Source organism: Ambystoma mexicanum, chromosome 3q (assembly GCF_040938575.1).
Source record: "Ambystoma mexicanum isolate Mex_15411 chromosome 3q, UKY_AmexF1_1, whole genome shotgun sequence".
In the NCBI taxonomy this organism is placed as follows: Eukaryota; Metazoa; Chordata; class Amphibia; order Caudata; family Ambystomatidae; genus Ambystoma; species Ambystoma mexicanum.
The window spans coordinates 647,568,014-647,588,039 of NC_090926.1; the positions used below are offsets into that span (position 1 = coordinate 647,568,014).

Genomic DNA, 20,026 nt, shown 5'->3' on the forward strand with positions numbered 1-20,026 from the left:
CGCTGAGCCTTCCTGGATTAGGGAATGGGATGGCCAGTAGTGAACAAGCACCCTGCACCTTAGGCCGTGCATGTGTTGGTGGCTTCAGGTGAGTCAGGGCCTTGACTGAGGCTGTGGCGACATAATTAGTAGCAGTGTGTCGATTCTTGCGACTATTGCAGTGAATATTGCGGAGGCGCGAGTATGCAGAAGCATAAAGCCCTGATGGGCAAGTGGGAGAGTGCCTGTGTCAATATGGATAGGTTGCCAGGGGTTGTCTCTGGGGAAGTGCGCATTTCCAGGCGAGTTTTTCTGTGTGTTAGCAGACATGAGATCAGCGGTCCAACTTTGTTGTCGGCCATGTTTACAACTGCCTTACTGTGTAAAGGGCAGCGCAGCGAAGCATCGGGCAGGAAGAAGGAGGGCTGCACAGCATAAGAATTAGGTAGTGCTGTAGATATTCTAAGGGCAGGTATTCTCATCAGCTTACCCTTGTGGTGTGCAACAAGATCCATGAAGATTGCTGGCCCCTGACCTCCAGTGGCTTGAGAGGAAACAGCCTTGTGAGAGGGCCTTGGGAGGGGGCCGGCTTTGCCTGCCGCCGCTCCCTCATAGGCTACGGCCTATCCGCCGCGGTGTAGGCTGGCAGACTTTCCCAGGCATTTGTAGGATCATGATGGCAGCCATTTTGGCGGTGAGCATGCAGAGCAGTGCTTACCGCTAGTTTCAGTAGTATTTTTGATGTCAGGCTCGATGAGGCATATTGTGCAGCGCTTGTTGCCTCAGCCAGTGCCTGGTGATGATGTGGCGGACAGGTCCAGACGGGAAACAGCCTTATGAGAGGGTCTTTGGAGGGGGCCGGCTTTGCCTGCCGGTGCTCCCTCTCATCGGCTCATAGGAGTCTGGCTGCGGCCAATCCGCTGCGGTGTGGGATGGCAGACTTGCCCCAGGCATTCGTAGAATCATGGTGGCAGCCATTATGAAGGGGAGCTTGCGCTCTTCAAACTGGCCTGCCGCCTGCTTGCCCCTCTTTGGGGCTCTTTCGCAACCTCTGCAACTCTTTCTCTATTTTTCCCTCTGGCCCGACTCACTCTGCGGGGAACGCCCTGGATGTTCTGATTTCTTCAAATCTTCAAACCGCCCCCTCTCTAACCCTCTCACCAATCCTCTCCTCTCACTTGGTACAACCACTTTTTTCTTTCCACCCACCTTTCTCTCTCTACCCCTGCAGGTCAAGCCGACCCCAGCACTGCCACCCACCTTCTCATCATCCGGTCCATGAAGCGTGTGTCAGTTGTGGCTTTTGCAGCTACTTTCTCTCCTCCTCCTACTCGTTTGGCTGACTCACACTCTGACTCAGCCCTTTCCAACCTTCATCTCGCTATCTCTAACACTCTGGATGTTCTTGCTCCTGTCATGAGGATCCTTTTGAAGCCCACATTCAAGTGCAACTCTTGGTAAGATACCGACCTCGCCGCCCTTAACTGCAAGTGTAGGGCAGCTGAGAGGAAGTGGAGGGCATCAAGCACACCCTCTGACAAACAGGCCTGCCACCTGCTCCAAAGGCAGTACAGACTCTCTGTCCTCTCTAAGAAGAGAGCCTACATCCAAGCCCATGTCTCTGCGGCATCTAACAACTCAGCCAAATGTTTCCAAATCTGCAAGGAGCTGGCCAGTCCTGTTGCAGTCTCTACTTCTCCTGTTCCCTCCCAGGCCCTCTGCACTGCCCTGGCTTCTCATTTCACCACTAAATCTCAGGACATCCTGTCCATTCTCTCTTCCTCTACCACCCCTGGCCCCTCTTTGGCCGTTTCTCCTCCTCCTTTCTCCTGCTCACCCCTGATAATGTTTCTAGACAAGTCCAATCTATACACGTCTCGTCAAAGTAGGTTCTCCCCTGCTCATCCAAAACCATCAAGGACCATGTCGACACCCTTGGCCGATTTCTGTAATCGCTCTTTTGCCACTGGAACCTTCCCTTCCCCCCCTTAAGCACTCCCTTGTGCACCCCCTTCTAAAGAAGCCCTTTGCTGATCCTTCCTCTCCGGCTAATTATCGCGTGATCTCCATCACTCCTTACTGGGCACTCTCCTGGAAAAGCTGGCCTTCTCCCAGCTTAATCTGCATATTGAATCTGTTGGTTGTCTCCACGAGCACCAGTCTGGCTTCAGAGTGGCTAGAAGCACAGAAATTGCTCCCCTGAACACCCGTGAAGACTTGCTTTCTAATCCTGACTCTAACCTTCCCTCTGTCCTCTTTCTCCTCAACCTGGGTATCACTGGTCAGGCTCTGGCCTGGTTCACCTCCTTTCTCACTGACCGACCCTCCCAGGACCAACTTGGGTCTTGCCTCTCTTCTATCTCTCTCTCTACTTGTGGTGTTCCCCAGGGGTCTAACCTTTCTCCCTGGCTATTCAACCACTACCTGGCACCCCTTGCCCACCGCATCGCTACATTCTGCTCTAAGTTTCAGTGTTATGCAGATGACACACAACTGTCTTCCATGCTCCCCTCCGCCACCTCTGCCCCTTCTGTCATACCAGACTGTCTGGCTGCAATTTAGGAATGGTGTTATGCCAATGATCTCTGCCTTAATGCCAGTAAGACTGAGATCCTCATCAGGACACCTGCTTCGTCCTTTCCCCCTCTCTCTCTGGCCGTCCACCCTGGGCCCTCTTCCTGCTCCTTCCTATGAGGCTAAGAAGCTTCAGGTCATCTTAGACTCCCCCCTCTCCTTCTCTCCTCACATCTCTGATGTCTCTAAGAAGTCACACTATCTGCTACACCTCCTCAGAGGTATTCTGGCTTTTCTCACCTTCCCCCATAAGCTCACTGTCTCCAGAGCACTGGTCCTCTCTAGGCTGGACTATTACAACAGCCTCTTTCTAAATCTGCCTGCCTCTACTCTTCGACCTTTACAACTTATCCAGAACACGACTGCAAGACTTGTCCTTGGCTTCAAACCCAGGGATCGTATCTCTCCAGCTCTGAAATCTCTCCACTTGCTCCCTGTGTCGTCCACAAGGCTTTCTGCAGCCACCCTCCCTGCGTTGTGTCTGGGAGAATGTTTCATTCAGGGTAAGGCCTGGCTTCCTCCCCAGGGTTGTCTCAGAATTCCACCTGTCGCAATCCTTCGACCTTCCGGTGTTCTACCCTCCTCTGCACCCTTCTAATCAGGGGGAATGGTTACATCGCCTAGACCCAAAGAGGGCATTGAGTTATTATATCGCCAGGACAGCTGATTTCAGGAGAGCTGACCAGCTCTTTCGTGAAGTTTTCCTTAGCCCGTAAGGACCTGCCCATAACCAAGCAGGCTTTATCCCGATCGATAATATTCTGCATATATGAATGCTACCAGTCCACTAGGAAGGAATAAGCAGCAGGCATCGGGACCCATTCGACAAGGGCAGTCTCGCCATCAACAGCATTGCAGAGAAGAGTCCCTTTCTGGGAGAGTTGACGCGCTTTGACATGGCCATCTCTGCATACCTTCACAAAGCATTACGGTCTGTATCTGGCTCGTACTACTGATGCACGTTTTGGCAGGGCAGTGCTGCAACATTTCTTGGTATAACTTTCTGCCCGCCTCCTTCATTTACTGCTTTGGGAGTCTATCAGATGAGGAATCTGCGGGAGAAAGGCAATCCATTGAAGGAGAAATTATTTACCGTAATGTTCTTTGTATGGATTCTTCTCCTGCAGATTCCTCATCCCCCCTCCCATCCATCCCAGCTCAGAAAGTCAGTGGTTGACACGCATCTTCTCTTTCACGTTGACTAGGTGATGGTCCTCTGTGTCAGTTTTCTGTCTTCCTGCCACAGTTTTTAAAAACAAAGATTTTTCTAACGCTACTTGTAATGTTTATTCAATTGTTCCTCTTTCGGAGGTCTATAGTTATTTATTTTTTAAGGGCTTATTAGCCCGTTTGTTCTCTCTGTTTTCCTATGTAGCGTGTGGTGCTCGGCGGGGGGGGGGGCTGAGGTTGGGGCATAGTGATGTGGTATTTATACGACGCCTTACGTCACGTCCGGAGCCGACGACCAGATGCAGAGCAAGAAGGATCGATGGTCGGGTCGAGGTCCACTATGCCTCCTGTCGAAATGTTTCCAAAGCAGCGAAGCTGGAGGGAATATCTATAAGATGAGGAATCTGTGGGAGAAGAATCCATAGAAAGAACATTACGGTAAGTCTTTTCTCCCTTGGTACTCTATCAAGAGGATTAATTTCTTTGGAAGATGCAGTCCGTTACAAGGGAAAATGACTGTGTAATGTTCTTTCTTCAGATTCTCCTCCCACAGATTCCTCATTGCCCTCCCAAACTGCACCACATATAAGAGCTAAAAGAAAAAAACTTCTGAGATTGGAAGAATATGTTTAACTTGACATTTTGGTTCTCACATTCTCTGTATCAGAGATTTCCTCAGCTGTTTAGCTTGAGCTGGGAGAAATGGGGAGGACTGATGTGATAGGGTATAGCATGCTCAGTTTATTGGATGGCAACGGTTGTAGCTGGAATTGAGTAAGCTGACCATAGGTGGTGATCGGCACCAAGATAAACTACACACACTGCTGAAAGTTTCTGAGCACAGCTTGCGTTGGGGGATATAGATCAAGATGAGAAATCTGTGAGAGGATAATCCATAGAAAGAACAACACAATAATAAATGTTTCCTTTAATCGAGTCATTGAAAGAACCGTAAAACATAAAACCTCATCAAAGGTTCTTTACATGCTATATTTTATGTTCAATTACGAATTCAAAATAGCTCCCCATTTAATCTACCTCTAAAGGATGTAATGCTGAATCAACCCAATCTGGCCTTCTAAATCTAGAATAGAGCCCCAGCTAAAAAAAACAAAATATTGTGTCTGTTGAATCATTAATGAATGGTATGGTAAATAAAATGCTTTTATTTCTTTTGTCAAATTTGAACAAAATGTACCAATGTGTGTTTTTTTTTTTTGTGTGTGGCAGGCCAGCTGCTGACTATTTGAATGAAGGAATCTTGAACGGATTCAAGAAGATCCATGAGGAGGTTGGTACAGCACTGTAATACTCACCTAAAGAGCCTACTGTAGTCTTGAATTAAAATTGTACGTAGAGCGCAGTAACCTTGCATAGAGATTAAAAAGAAATACCAGTTACAGTCTATAACTGATGGCTATCTTTCCAATGGATTCCTTCCTCCCGCAGGCTCCTTATGTAAACAAATGTTTTTCCAATGTCTGTCTGGATTTGGAAATGTTTTCAGAAACCAGGAGGCAATCGCAACTCTTCCTTGTCATTGGCGGCCATGACTCCAGATGTGACTTTATAGGGGATGTATGTAGAGCCGGATGCATCCCTTGACATCAGTCACCACTTCGGTAACACCCCTCCTTTTGCAATTGATACTACATTGTCCATCGCATAAGGTGTTCCTCTGGTACCTGCGGGATGCCCATTGGATGGAGGACTGCGGCTCCTACCAGTCAATGCACCCCTCATCCTTCCGCGAGCGTGCTACACAATGTTTCACCATCTTGCATACAGTGGGAAACTTAACCCTTTGAAGTCACCAGCTTTGGAGCCTTCTACCAGGGAGACCCCGGGTCACTTAGAATAAAATGCAGTAGTCCTGTCCAATGATGATAAAAAAAGAGAACATTCTGCAAGAGATCGTGTTTCCCAAGGAGTCATGGAAGTGCCACTCTTCTTTCCCTTCATCCAAGAAGAGACAGTCACTCCCGCTCCAGGAATGATGATACATTGGAAGAATTGACACTTGCCAAGGAACAGGTATTGTTCTCCACCATCTCATTCACTCCAGAGAAGTGGGGGGGAGTTCAGGTGTAAAATGCTAGACTTCTTCACCAAGGCCCTAGCACCATTGACTTCGGTCCCTGCATTTGTTGTCTCGGCGCAGGTAGGCCCTCAGGGGCTAGCATCAGGACCTCCTCAATCTGCAACTACATGTGACTTGGTTTTGGCCTAATTGTGGAGAGGGCTCCCTTGTTTTCACTCGACTCCGCTTTCAGGTGCTTTAGCACCAGCACAAGTCTCCTCTGCTTTGGCTCTGGTGCTGCTCACTACCAACACCTCCACTTGTTTTGTTCTGGCTTAAAGGATCCAGTTTTTCTCAAAAATGAATAAAGTCTTCGATGATTGTGACTGTGATGCTGGACATGCATTGGATGTACATGGCCTCCATGTCCTTGTGCTAAACCTCCTTAAACTGTGTGTTCTGCTTATTTTCTGCCCTGGGGAGTCCAGTCTGGACCCCTGGCAGTGCAGCTCTTCATGTTGTTATTGGTGGACAAATACCCATGGGATACCCTTGGGGCAGCCATGGGTAGGGGTACAACCCTGTTCTCCTAGTGTTGCCCACAGAGCAGGGTATGGGCTGGTGACAGCTACATGCTGACTTGGCAGTGGCTCTGGCAATCCTTCATTTTTGGGAAACCCAGGCCCTGCCTTAGGAATCAATGGATTCCTACACATTGCAATATGGTCCACTGGTGGCCTCTTGGTTTCCTTTGCCTCTCCCCCTTGTTTCTCAAAGTCCTGAGAAGCCCTGGCTCTGTACTCTTCCCCTGAATGGCAGTTGGTGGAAGGACAATATATGGTGCTGGGGCTACCTCCTGCCATACTGGCTGGAGCCTTCCCAAAGACAACTTGTTGTGAGTACACCCTTGCAGTTGAGCCTGCATGAATGGAGTAGTCAGTATGCATTCTGGGTTGTGGGTGTCTGATTTTGGTTGTGTGACGCAATGCTTGATTTAGCCCTGACTGAAACTGAAATGGATGCTGTCTAGTGCACTGAAAGGCTGGGGAGTAGCCCATGTGAAAAACCTGAAGGTGTTTCACGATGAGTCCCCGGAGATCCCTTGCTCAGGTACCGTGTCCCGCCTGGCTTCCCTTGCAACCGACTGTACGGGGTAGATTTAGCCCCTGGCTTTCGACCCTGGGTTAGCCTGGGACACCCTGGCTAAACTTTTCTGAAACCTAACTAAAACCTTTCTGAACTCTCTGCAAGACTTTTTAAGCCTGTTGTCATTGTGTGATCTTGGGTGCATTTGTGCCCTGCTCTCTCCAAGAGTGGGCCCGACCGATGGAGTTTGGCTCACAAGTAACTTTTGACTTTCCTGCCTTGCTTAAGAGTTCCTAAGTATTAGTGTGGTGTATTTTCCTACATTCTGCCTTTTTCCCTCCCTTTTTCGTCAACTTATTGGAGTGCCTTCTATAGTTAAGCGCTCACCACTGTCTGGAAATAAGTGGTGTTAACTAAGACTTGTCTGATAAGGAATAAGGAATGTATATATAATAATAGTAACTGTGTTTAGAGTGATTTACAATAATAGTGCTGGAGTGTTTCAATAAGTGTGTTCTTAAATAAATCATTATATATCTTGATACCAAAGCTCTGGTCAGTGTTTGCTTGTGCTATTGTATCTGAGTGCCTATTGTGTATACTCTGCATACTGCCTAACTCTTCTTGAGGGAAGTCTGACTGCTCAGCCACAGCTACCAGGTAAATCTGGGTGGTACAGACTGCTACCAAGTGGGTTTACTGCCAACACCTGTAGTCCTAAATCTTTTGCAGTGGTCCCCAAGGGAACTGCACAGGTTTCTGCCTAACAGTCACAACCGGTGAGTTCAAAGAAAGGGAGAGACTGGTTTGTGATGTGCACGATTTTGAAAGCTACAGTGTTGCACACAAGGCTATGCATTGAAGGATAAAAGACATTGAACTGAAAGCTTGGATGTATTTAGCCGGCAAGGGAGCCGATGAGAAATAATGTAACGGAGCGGTGCCATGTGAGAAGGCACGTTGTTAAGCGCTACTTGAAAGATAACAGAACAGTGAATAATGAAAGCAAAATATGTTGAAGGCACGAGGGAAATAGAGCGTGCAGAGATCCTGAAAGGCTAATGTGAAAGGAACCAAAGTTAACTGATATTTTTGTGAAATAATGAACAGAAAGGCCGAGGACCCGTTCTGCAAAACCAAGTGCAAGAGTGATCACACGTAGGGGTGAGAATACTGTGCGGTTGTGAAGGTCTCTCACAGGTGAACATCGTGAAAGCAAAGTACAAAGGTTGGGGAAGGGAGTTCTGCCCAAGCTCTGTGAAGCGTTGCTGTTTAGCTGGAAAGTGTTTCAGCCATGTTTAAGTGTTTGAAGACAGGCAAGGGCATCCTGTGAAAGTAACTAAGAAGGAACTTTGTAAATATCTGTTTGTTTGAGAATTGTGAAGCCGGGTGAGTGAAGCCCGAAAGAATCCATTGAAGAGAACTGTGATGCATATAGAACTGACATTGAAATGGGCGAGGGAAGCCTAACAGATTTATGGGAAATATTTGAACTGTGCATACCACCCACCTTGAAGGAACTTTGTAAGAACCCCAGAGAACTGAACTTGGGGAAGGGTTTGGTGAGCCAATTCCATTGCCATTCAGACATTCTTTTGATACATACTTTTTCACAAATTTTCTCACACTTCGTTATTTTGAAACATGAGGGCAAGTATACGTTTCTGACATTTTCCTTTGTATAACTGACTGATTTGGACTATTTTATTTTACTTTGATGGTCGAGACTACTCCCATTATAGAATTAGGGCCAGCTAGGAAGTCTCCAACCCCAGTGTTACGCTACGGCAGCAACAAAGAAAGTTACCAAAAAGATTGTTCCCACGGAGTATCTCGCAATCAGGGAATTCGTTCTGGCAGCGTTACAAGTTGCCTTGGAAACTGTTTGGGTCACGTAGATTTCCTAGTCAGCTGACCAGACGTGCCTCGCTTTCACGGAAGCCATGCCTCCTTGTTCTTTAAAAGCGGTCAGCCGCGGGAGCTTCGTTGCTGCTAATTGATCGTTACGGCGTTCCTTTTCGTAGCCTTCCTACGGCTTGTTCCATTCGGATCACCCTCCGAGTATCCTGCTTTATAATTGATCTACCGTTACCAGACCTTGGCTTCTGTCTCCTGTTTTGCTTCTTGGATTTGTCCTTCGGTAGATATTGCCTTGGTTTTTGAATCCACTCGCAGTCTCCTTCCACTGCCGAGCTCCTGTTGAGCTCCCCGCTCAACCTGTTCTTCTGCCAGGTTTTCAACACATCATTCCCCGCTGAGAACGGATTTCCAGTCTTCAGTTTTCTTCTTACAGCAAGAGCCTTGTTTGCAGCGGAATTCAATCTCCTATCAGTTTAGTTCTATTTCCAGCCCTGCTTACTAAATTAAGGATTTACTTCTACCTCACCTACTTATTTGACTGTGTTACATCCTGTGAAGATGTGTATTTTCCACTAAAGTGCAGTACGAACGCTTTCCAGTTTTGCACCAACCCGGTCCTAGTGCGTCCCTCGTGCCGTTCGGGTTGTCCTACCTTACTAACCATCCCATTTGTTATTTTATCCTTTCGTTGTCATCCCTCATTTGGAACTCTGAACATTCTTCAGAACTGATAAGGGACTTCCTCTCAAGGCCTTCATTTCCACTACCTCAGGTACCAGTGATGCTATTGTATTCAAATATTGTATACCGTTCACACCAGGTTGGCGTTATACTCAAAACAGTTTTTTGTATTCTTTGCAGCATTGCTTGGTGGTGCGCTCAATTCCACTCTTTTACATTATAGGCTACTCTGTCTTGTTTTACATAATAGCAGAGTGGTATGTCGTGAAAAAGAGCCCCTCTCTAAGTGGAACCCTGATTCTTTTGAAATCAGGGGATCTGGGTTTTTTGAAGACTTCCACGGCTCACCTCGCATCTCGATCCAGGTTGGAATCAAGTACTCCTTCCGGTTCGGTGAGTAACACCCAGTCAAACTTAATAAAAGTGTTGAAATGTGTACCTTTTGTGTCTGTGTCCTTACTTGTGATACCATGCCTGCCTCACACCCCCAATCCACATCTGGTGGTGTGGGTTTCTGGTGAATGGCCAGAATGCCTTTGAGCCTGATTGGGTGCTACCTGCATGAATGCACTTGTGTGCTATTGGCTGGCTCAGCCTGAGTGAATGGGGGAGTGTTTTGTATAACAGGGGGCCTCACGCTCATTTCCTTGTCAGAAGCTGAAACAAGAAACCTGAAGGAGAAGCTGGAATCATCTTAAGCTTGCATCCTGGTGTCCAGCTAGAGGAAGAAGTCTGTGGCTGCAAATCTTCAAGTAATCCAAAAACTGCTTTGCTGACTCAAGGACTGAACCATAGGACCTGGATAGGCGACCTCTTCCCGTAGCTACGAGTGTGCATCGTGCAACTGCTGCTCTTCACCCAAAGTGTCCTGGAAGCCAATCTATTGTGCCTGCCGTCCAGAGAAGGGATCTTTGTTGGTCCAGAAGAGTAGTGCCAGAACATCATGAAGCCAAGAAGTTCATCTGGTTTGCTCAGGGTCCGGATGATTGTTTGTGACCACTGGAAGCCAAGCTGCTGAGTATCGCCCGGAAGAGTGGATACCCTGACATAGTGCTGCCTGACACCCGGAGCTGCAAAGTTCCAACCATACGAAGAAATGGTGCATCTATGCCACAACATCTACCCACTTTTCTACGTTGGAGAAGGACCAGGATCGCTCCCTGCAGAGGAGTGTCTGCAGGTGGGTTCCCAGCCACCAAAATCCAAGGAAGATGTCCAGAGGGTCCAGACTTGGTGAGGGCCCACAGTCCAGTCCAATGGTCGTGTCCAGGCCGCCAGAAGCCACCCTGAGGTCCATGTTGCAGCTGCAGCACTGAAGAACCGAAAGTCAGTAAACCACGGACTCCCAAAACCTGACACTTCTGCCACTGCACCCATCACCACTGAAAGTCATGTACAGCCACCAAGGGGCTGATCTCTTTCAGACAGGGCTTGTTAAGGTACACAACAAGTTTCACCTTAGTGGGACAACCACAGCCAGTGTGGCAACCTAACATCGGAGACCACAGCGAAAGATTTGCATTGCTACCTTCCAGACACTGCTTGGTTCCCTTCTTCTGCTCGACACCGACAGCCCTACGACTCCTCCTTCCCTGCGATGACTCCTTCCATAGTAAACACTGCAAATGCAGGATTTCAATATCGGATCCCTATAAACAGTTTTTGTGCCTGCGACCTGATCACCATACCTCAAACTGCGCTCCCTGAGTCTACGCGGAGTGAATTGCCACAGTTGTGCCTGCATCCCACATACGTGACAAGATGCCCTTGTGGCTTTAATGCATTATACCTCACCAGACCAACACCTGCCGGTCAGGAGTGGCCCCTTCCTGGCCGTTTTGTGTCTTTTACCTCTCTGTGTCATCCAAAAGGTTGCATTCAAAAGGTTATGGACTGCTTGGAGGTATTGCCCTTCTACATGATTTGTATTAGCTAAGTCTGTTTACATAATTTGTATGAAATGCTTTTAAACAGTCACTTTCCAATGGCTTCCTATTAGTATTTAAGCAGAGCATGCAACCATTGCAAATTTTTGGGTTCCGTCACGATCAGGACTCCATGGAGACTGTGGGAGCATTGGAGAAGGAGATGAGCCACTCGCGATCATCGCAATGTCGGCGTAACGTTCCAGTATTGCGGCCGACTTCGCGATGTGCCCGATGACGTGTTTAAATATGCGTCAATTCTATCACTCGCGCGTTGCAACCCTGCTCTTCCGGTTGGGTCTAAGCGCTGTTCGATTGTTTTCACCTGTGCTTTCCTCCGTTGTGTTTTACCTTTGCTGCCCCTCCGAAGCGTCTCCTACAGGGCCTGTCCCCTTCTCCTTCCGTGAAGCTTCCTTCTGTTTTTCGGCCTTTTGGTGCCACTTTTCCTGTTTCCTGTGTTCCTTCCCGCTCCCTATTTTTCTTCCGTTTGTTCTTGGGTATCCGTCTCCGATCCCGGTTCTTTCATAATTACCTTGCTGGATCCTCCTGTGCACCACCCTGCTATTTCCAGTGCATTCCGGGACTTGGAGTTTCCTCATTACGAAATACACCATCTTGGAACAGAAGACCAACATCAGGGTTTTTTCAGCTGTGCTTTTTCCCTGAAGTGGGGTGGTCTCCCTGGGTGCCCCTACTGCCGACTTCTTGTCATTAGGCAGTGTGGCTTCCAGAGGAGCTTATCCTAAACCCGACAAAGAAAAGCCTGACGACTCTTGGCGTGAAAGAAGACAAAATCCCCTCAGAAGATTCATCCTGCGACGAATCCACAGGTGAGGAGACGGAGGAGGAGGTGAATTCAGTGGGTGAATCTTTGTTTACTGTCAAACCTGAGAGTTTGCAACACCAAAGAATGGCCAGTCTTGAACAATATCAGGAGTTGGTAAATGCCATACAAGGGATTAATGTGGCAGTACAGACCCTAAAAACAGACAATGCGACTCTTAGAGCAGACAATACTGCCCTAAGGCAACAGTTGCTTCAGAGGGAAGATACCCGAGGTGATCTCCCCTCGTTACCACAATCTTGTGGCAAGTTCGATGGGAACCCGAAAAAGATTAAAGAATATTTGGATGCTTGTTTGGTATATTTTAGATTCCGACCTAAAGCTTTTGAGCAGGACCATGTTAAAGTCGGCTTTCTAATATCCAACATGGTGGGAAATGTCCTAGCATGGGCCACCCCACTTGTGACAGGCGCAGATCCTGTTCTAAACGATTACGGTCAGTTTGTACAACTGTTCCGTGGCCGGTTTGAGAGGCCTGAAGTACAATACTCTTCATATAAGCATCTATTGGATACCAGACAAGGGACATCGGATGTACAAACATATATTTCCACTTTTCAAAGATTAGCGCAAGAAACCGGATGGCCGGATTCTGCCAAACAAACATTATTTAGAAGAGGATTACAAGAGGAAATAAAGGACGAACTGGCTCGGATAGCCAGACCCTCTACCTTCCAGGACCTGACTACACTGGCCCTACAGATCGAATACCGTATCAACGAAAGGCGAATAGAGAAGAAAAGACCCAAGTCCTACCCTCCGCTAGCTCCTCACCTGTCTATCCCTTCAGAGAAAACACCTTTGATGCCAAGTTCTGAAGAACCAATGCAGATTGGATCGACTAGAGGGCCTCTGAAAGCCGCAGAAAGAAAGCGAAGAAAAGACTTAGGTCTTTGTTTATATTGTGGTTCAGAGAGGCACCTGCTTCGAGATTGCCCGGAAGTCCCTCCAAGAAAGGCGGGAAACGACAAACCCCGACCCTGAACAGGGACAAGGAAGGGGTTCAAACCGTTAATCCCTGTCTACCTACCCCATCAGTCACCTTGGACACCTCACACCATTTAATGGTATTCAAGGTACAGCTTAAGTGGGCAAACCACAGTAGTGTCGAATGTCTTGCAATGTTAGACTGCGGGGCTGCTGGCAACTTCATGGACAACTAATGGGCCCAGGCCCAATCCATACGAAGAAGAGCCAAGACGCAGCCTATTCCGGTTGAGTGTGTTGACGGCACTCCCCTGACTTCAGGACCAATTCTCGAAGAAACCCAGGAGACATCAGTACAGATGCAGTTCCATAAAGAACAACTGAGTTTTGATCTAATAAGGGCGGCACATATTCCAGTGATACTGGGCATGCCTTGGCTTAGAAAGCATAATCCTTGTATAGACTGGAAGGCCAATATAGTACAATTCTGATCTGACTATTGTTCGGGTGCTTGTCTTTCTTCAACGGAAAGATCAGTAACTCAGGAAGGACCAATACCCATATTCAATGCAAACCTTGTTCCTCCACAATACAGAGACTACTCCGACGTTTTTTTGGGTGTGCAACTCAGGCCTTTGCCTCCACACAGACCAGAAGACTGCAAAATAGATCTACTACCAGGGACGGTGGTTCCATTTGGCCGTATGTTTCCCTTATCTCTCCATGAAAAAGAAGCCTTGAGGGATTACTTAAAGACAAACCTTCAAAACGGATTGATTCAAGCCTCCACTTCTTCAGCAGGTGCATCCCTGTTCTTCATTCCAAAGAAAGGAACAACCGAACTCCGGCCTTGTATAGATTATAGAGGCCTCAACAGTTCTACAATCAGAGACAGATATCCTATGCCGCTTATTAAGGATATAATGGAGGCAGTACAGAAGGCTACCTGGTTCACCAAGTTGGATCTGAGGGGTGCTTATCACCTACTCAGAATAAAACAAGGTGACGAGTGGAAGACCGCATTCAGGACGCCTTTGGGACATTATGAGTACCGAGTTATGCCCTTTGGTTTGGTTAACGCTCCTGCTCAATTCCAACGCTTTATGGACAAGATCTTTGCAGATCTCTTATTCACGTCAGTTATAGTGTACCTGGATGACATTCTGGTTTATTCAAACACTCTGGAAGCCCATCGCCAAGACGTCAGAGAGGTGTTACAAAGACTCCGTCATCACCACCTTCTGGCTAAACCAGAAAAATGCATATTCAAAGGCACTACGGTTCCATATTTAGGCTTTCTCTTAAGTGCAAATCTGATTTAGATGGACCCAGAGAAGACTGCAGCAGTTACCCAATGGCCTGTACCTAAATCAGTCAAGGATATACAGCGTTTTTTAGGCCTAGCAAACTTTTACAGAAAGTTCATCAATGGGTTCTCAGAAATGGTTTTACACCTGACTGCATTGTTGAAGAAGGCTGTGAAATTCACGTGGGGCCCAGAAGCAGATAAGGCTTTTAGACAACTTAAAGAAGCCTTTACCACGGCACCGGTACTTAGACAACCAGACCAGATGTTACCATTCATTCTAGAAACCGACGCCTCCTACGGCGCAATAGGTGCCGCTCTTCTGCAGAAAAAGGAAGATCAAATGGAACACCCCATCGCCTACTATTCGAGGACACTGAACCCTAGTGAAAGAAACTATTCAGTACTCGAAAAGGAACTCCTCGCAATTAAAAGAGCCTGTGAGGAATGGAGGCATTTACTACAAGGGGCCCAACACCCCTTTCTTGTATGCACAGATCACAGGAACTTAAGCGTGTTACAACAACTGGAATGCTGAAATTCACGCCATGCCTATTTTTTTTCCCAATTTGACTTCATACTTACCTATGTACCTGGGAGGAACAATCAGCTCGCAGATGCTTTATCCAGAAGTAACGGAGAAGAATCGGGAAAATACACAGGTCAAGAACTTCTGTTGTCAGGAAAAAGATTTATTGGCACAGTGAACTTGTTTCTACAACAGGTATACGACTCACAAAGGAAGGCATCTTTACCACAGGGGGAATCACTAAACATAATGGGGAAATACTGGTTTAGGTAGAACCAACTGTATTTACCTACACAAGAGCTCCAATCTATGGCCCTATCTTGGTGTCATGACACACCAACGGCAGGACACAAGGGTCAAGCTGCCACCTTGCAACTAATCAGAAGACATTTCTGGTGGCCTACAGTCGTCAGTGATACCAAGAGATACGTCTCTTCCTGTCCTATCTGTGCCCAGAACAAATATAGCACAGCCAAACCATTGGGTCTTTTACAACAGGAAGAACCCCCACCTGGACCCTGGCAACATGTTTCAATGGACTTCATTGTTGACTTACCCAATTCTGGAGGACATACAGCCATAATGGTAGTGGTGGATTCGTTCAGTAAGCTGGCTCACTTTGTCGCCTTGTCAGGCACACCCTCAGCCTCAATGACGGCAGAAAAGATTCTACGTGAAGTGGTCCGACTACATGGAATACCATGTACCATTGTGTTGGATAGGGGAACCCAATTCACCTCTAAATTCTGGACTCTTCTTTGTAAACAATTACGAGTACAGCGAGCCTTATCATCCGGATACCACCCAGAAAGCAATGGTCAAACAGAACGCCTCAATGCTACTCTTGAACAGTATCTTAGATGCTTTTGTAACCAGGTGCAAGACAACTGGTACCAACTCCTACCAGTTGCCGAATTTTCATACAATAACGCCTTTCATTCAGCAATAGGCATGAGCCCATTCCACTGCACCTATGGGTACAACCCCAGACATTTACCCTTTCCTGAAATACTATCCACAAAGGTTCCTTCACTTGATCAGTTAATGGGCGTTTTGAAAGAAACGCATAAAAAGGCTCAAGAAATACTGGGACATAGTCAACAAAGTTACAAACGATGGGTCGACCCAAGAAGAAGACCCAACCCCACATGGCAGATCGATACCAAGGTCTGGCTTTCAACCAAATTCCTACCCAGATGGGTTCATCCAGGAAAGTTTTCTCCCAGATACCTCGGTCCTTTCGCCATTACAGAATGCATCAATCCAGTGGCCTTCAAATTATCAGTACCACAATCTTTACGGAGGATCCATCCAGTATTCCATTCATCTTTACTCAAGGAATACGTTCCAGATCCCTATAATAGGGGTTATAAGAAGAAGGTCCCTAGAACTTCTTTACCGCAAGAATACGAGGTATCCCGCATTCTGGATTCCAGGTACAAGCAGGGGACTGTCCAATACCTTATCCTATGGAAAGGATATCCATGGTCCGAAAGATCCTGGGAACCGGCTAGGAATCTGAAGGCTCCTCGACTCCTGCGTCTCTTTCATAAATTGCACCCAGGGAAACCAGGGGGTGTGTCGTTGAAAAGGGGTCATACTGTCACGATCAGGACTCCATGGAGACTGTGGGAGCATTGGAGAAGGAGATGAGCCACTCGCGATCATCGCGATGTCGGCGTAACGTTCCAGTATTGCGGCCGACTTTGCGATGTGCGCGATGACGTGTTTAAATATGCGTCAATTCTATCACTCAGCGCGTTGCAACCCTGCTCTTCCGGTTGGGTCTAAGCGCTGTTCGAGTGTTTTCGCCGGTGCTTTCCTCCGTTGTGTTTTACCTTTGCTGCCCCTCCGAAGCGTCTCCTACAGGGCCTGTCCCCTTCTCCTTCCGTGACGCTTCCTTCTGTTTTTCGGCCTTTTGGTGCTGCTTTTCCTGTTACCTGTGTTCCTTCCCGCTCCCTATTTTTCTTCCGTTTGTTCTTGGGTATCCGTCCCCGATCCTTCATAATTACCTTGCTGGATCCTCCTGTGCACCACCCTGCTATTTCCAGTGCATTCTGGGACTTGGAGTTTCCTCATTCCGAAATACACCATCTTGGAACAGAAGACCAACATCAGGGTTTTTTCAGCTGTGCTTTTTCCCTGAAGTGGGGTGGTCTCCCTGGGAGCCCCTACTGCCGACTTCTTCTCATTAGGCAGTGTGGCATCCAGAGGAGCTTATCCTAAACCCGACAAAAGCCTGGCAACTCTTGGCGTGAAAGAAGACAAATCCCCTCGGAAGATTCATCCTGCGACGGATCCACAGGTGAGGAGACGGAGGAGGAGGTGAATTCAGTGGGTGAATCTTTGATTACTGTCAAACCTGAGAGGTTCTGGCAAGCTTCTCCTCCTGCTCGGACCAGCCTGGAAGACACCTGGGCATTGCAGAAATTTTTCAACTTCACTAGTGTGGTAAGTCCAAAATAGGAGATGGACATGCTGTCATTTTCTCACGGATTCTGTTTTACTAAGGTTTTCAAATCCTACTCTATCCCTGATGTGTGGAGTCCTACCCTAGAGAAAAGAAGTCTCAAGAGTTCTCGTCAGAATGTCCTACAAAGAAGACGCAGTCCATCCAGAAAACCCACTCTAGCATGAATTTAGTCCCTACCACTTTGAACACAGGGAAATCTTAACATAAACACAAGACAATCTCTTCCCCAACCAAGGAATGGTGCCTTACTTCTGATCCCCTCATGAACTCTCGCCGTCACAAGTGTTGCAGGCTTTTGGACATTTTCAGAGTTCCAGTCACCAGGACAAGTGTCTCTTTTCCTTTTATCCCTCTTCGGATTGTATACAAGTATCATACTCTCTGATAAGTCTCTTCTGTATTACACTTTACCGGATAGTTAGTGTCAGTCTCTGAGGAACCAGCCTTGGATATTTTCTGCTTCCCCCACCCGGGAGGCTTATTCAGATCTCTCCAGTGCTCGTCCTTTTCTGGATTGTGGGCTTTCTCAGCATTGGCCACACCGCCCAAAGGCCGAAGCAGAACTTCGCCATGGCCCAAGAGGAATTCACGGTGCATAAAGCAAGAAAGCATGGCATGACCACCTTCTTACCCCAGGTGTAAAGCCTCTTACTTTCCCTGTACGGGGGAAGGGAAGGTTGAGGTCTTCAGGCTAGCATCGCGGCCTGAACCTTCAAACTCTGTTGAGGCATGATAGGAGAGAAATGCCGGGTCCGATGGGGCGGAACAGTGCTTCTTCGCCAGCTCCCTGTCCACTGCCAATCAGAGCTGGGATACTTCCACACAGTACTAGTATTTTCTGGTGGCGAAGAAGGACAGAGCCTTGCGTACCATTCTGGATCTGTGGCTGCTGACCTTTTTTCTTTGCAAGGAAAAGGTAAAGGTCGTTCCACTGGTTCAGATTCTACAAGCCCTCGCTCTACAACACTGTTTGTCATCACTAGAGCTTCAGGATGCCTACTTCCATGTGCTGATTTATCAATAGCACAGGATGTGCCTGAGTTTCTTGGTGCGCCAACATCAGTACCAGTAAAAACGTCCTGCCTTTCGGTCTTTCTTCGGTTACCAGGGTTTTAACCAAGCTGCTAGCAGTGGTGGCTGCTCGCCTCATGAGGGAAGGCATTCATATATTTACCTTCTTGGATGCCTGGCTCATCCAAGCTCACTCCCCAGATGTAGTGTCGGACCATACACTCTATTGCACAGTTTGGGCTTTTCCCTAAACTTCAAAAAGTCTTCGGTTTTACTGTCCCACACCCTCTGATTTATCAGAGCTGTCTTGTGCACTTCCCTTGGCAGGGCCTTCCCACCCGAGTGGCAAACTTTTTTCGAATGGTCAATGTCTTCCAATCCCAGGAACAATTCCCATCTTTGGTTTTCCTGTGCCTTCTAGGCCGCAAGGCCTCCTGCATCATAATGGTACCAGAGGCAACGCAGCACATGAGATTGCTTCAGTGTCTTCTCTGTTGCCAATGGTCACAGTTTAAGTGCTACATGTCTAACCTTTTGCAGGTCACATGGCTCAGGATCTTGCGTGGTGTGCCATACGGGGCAACTTGATGAGAGGCGCGTTGTTTCCTCGACAATGGCCCCAGATGACTGTGGTCACAGATGCACCTCTGACTGGTTGGCGTGCTTTCCTGTAAGATATGACTGGGAGTGGACTGTGGTCTCCCACTGAGTCTCGGGAACATATCAACTTGCTGGTGCTGAGGATGATCAGGCTGGCCCTGGTCGCTCCCCCCCCCATCTGTGAAACTCAAGACTGCGTTGGTCCTAACAGACAACACAGTGGCCATGCACTACCTCAACAAACAAGGAAGTGGGGTCCTTGCCTCTGTGCAGAGAAACAATGGGACTGTGATTCTGGGCTCTGCAGAATAGTGTCTCTGAAGGCGGCCTGTCTGGCCGGAAGAGATAATATCACTGCGTACATTGAGCAGGCAGACTTCGGCTTCCCACAGATGGGAGCTCTTCCAGGAAGTTCTGAAGGAGATCTCTTTTGTGCGACTCCTGAAGTGGGCCTCTTCGCTTCCAGTGTCAACAGAAAGGGCGAGTTGTTATGCTCCAGAGAATTCCCTCGTCAGGGACCTTGGGGACGCTCTGACTGTCGGAGGACCTTCGACCTCCTTTATGCGCTCCCCTTGATCCCTGGCATTCCGCTGGTTTTCAGGATATTGCGCCAGTGCGCATACACGTTGATCTCCTGATCGCTGCGGACTGGGCCCAGAGAACGTGACATCTGAATTTTCTGGACATGTCTACCTGCCCTCACTGGCACCTTACGAGGAGAGTAGACTGGTTCTCCCATTCGGATGGGTGGGTCCTCCACCCGAACCTCAGCAGCTTGAACCTTGCTGCTTGGCTACTGAGAGGAGTGGGATTTGTCAGACGGCATCCTTAATGTGCTCCTTTCAGAGAGATACACTATGAAATCCATTTATGCCTGTAGCGGTCAGACATTTTTTATTTGCTCCTGGGAGTGTGATCTGGATCCTTTTCCTGTCCACTATCCCCTGTGTTGGATTTTCTACTACCCTTTGGCCCAAGCAGCCCTGCAGATTGGCACTGTAAAGGGTTATCTCGCTGCTGTTTTGGTTTTTAAAAGGTTCC

The 20,026-nt window shown here is 47.8% G+C and overlaps 1 protein-coding gene across 4 annotated transcripts in view; it reads left to right on the plus strand.

Moving 5' to 3' along the window:
* TBCD (tubulin folding cofactor D) overlaps positions 1 to 20,026 on the plus strand; it is a 2,839,019-nt gene that overhangs the window by 2,125,387 nt on the left and 693,606 nt on the right. For all 4 annotated transcript variants that reach the window (XM_069654539.1, XM_069654542.1, XM_069654540.1 and 1 more), the window contains exon 23: positions 4,954 to 5,014. In XM_069654539.1, coding sequence (XP_069510640.1) covers positions 4,954 to 5,014 — 61 coding nt within the window. The remainder of the gene's footprint in view (positions 1 to 4,953; positions 5,015 to 20,026) is intronic.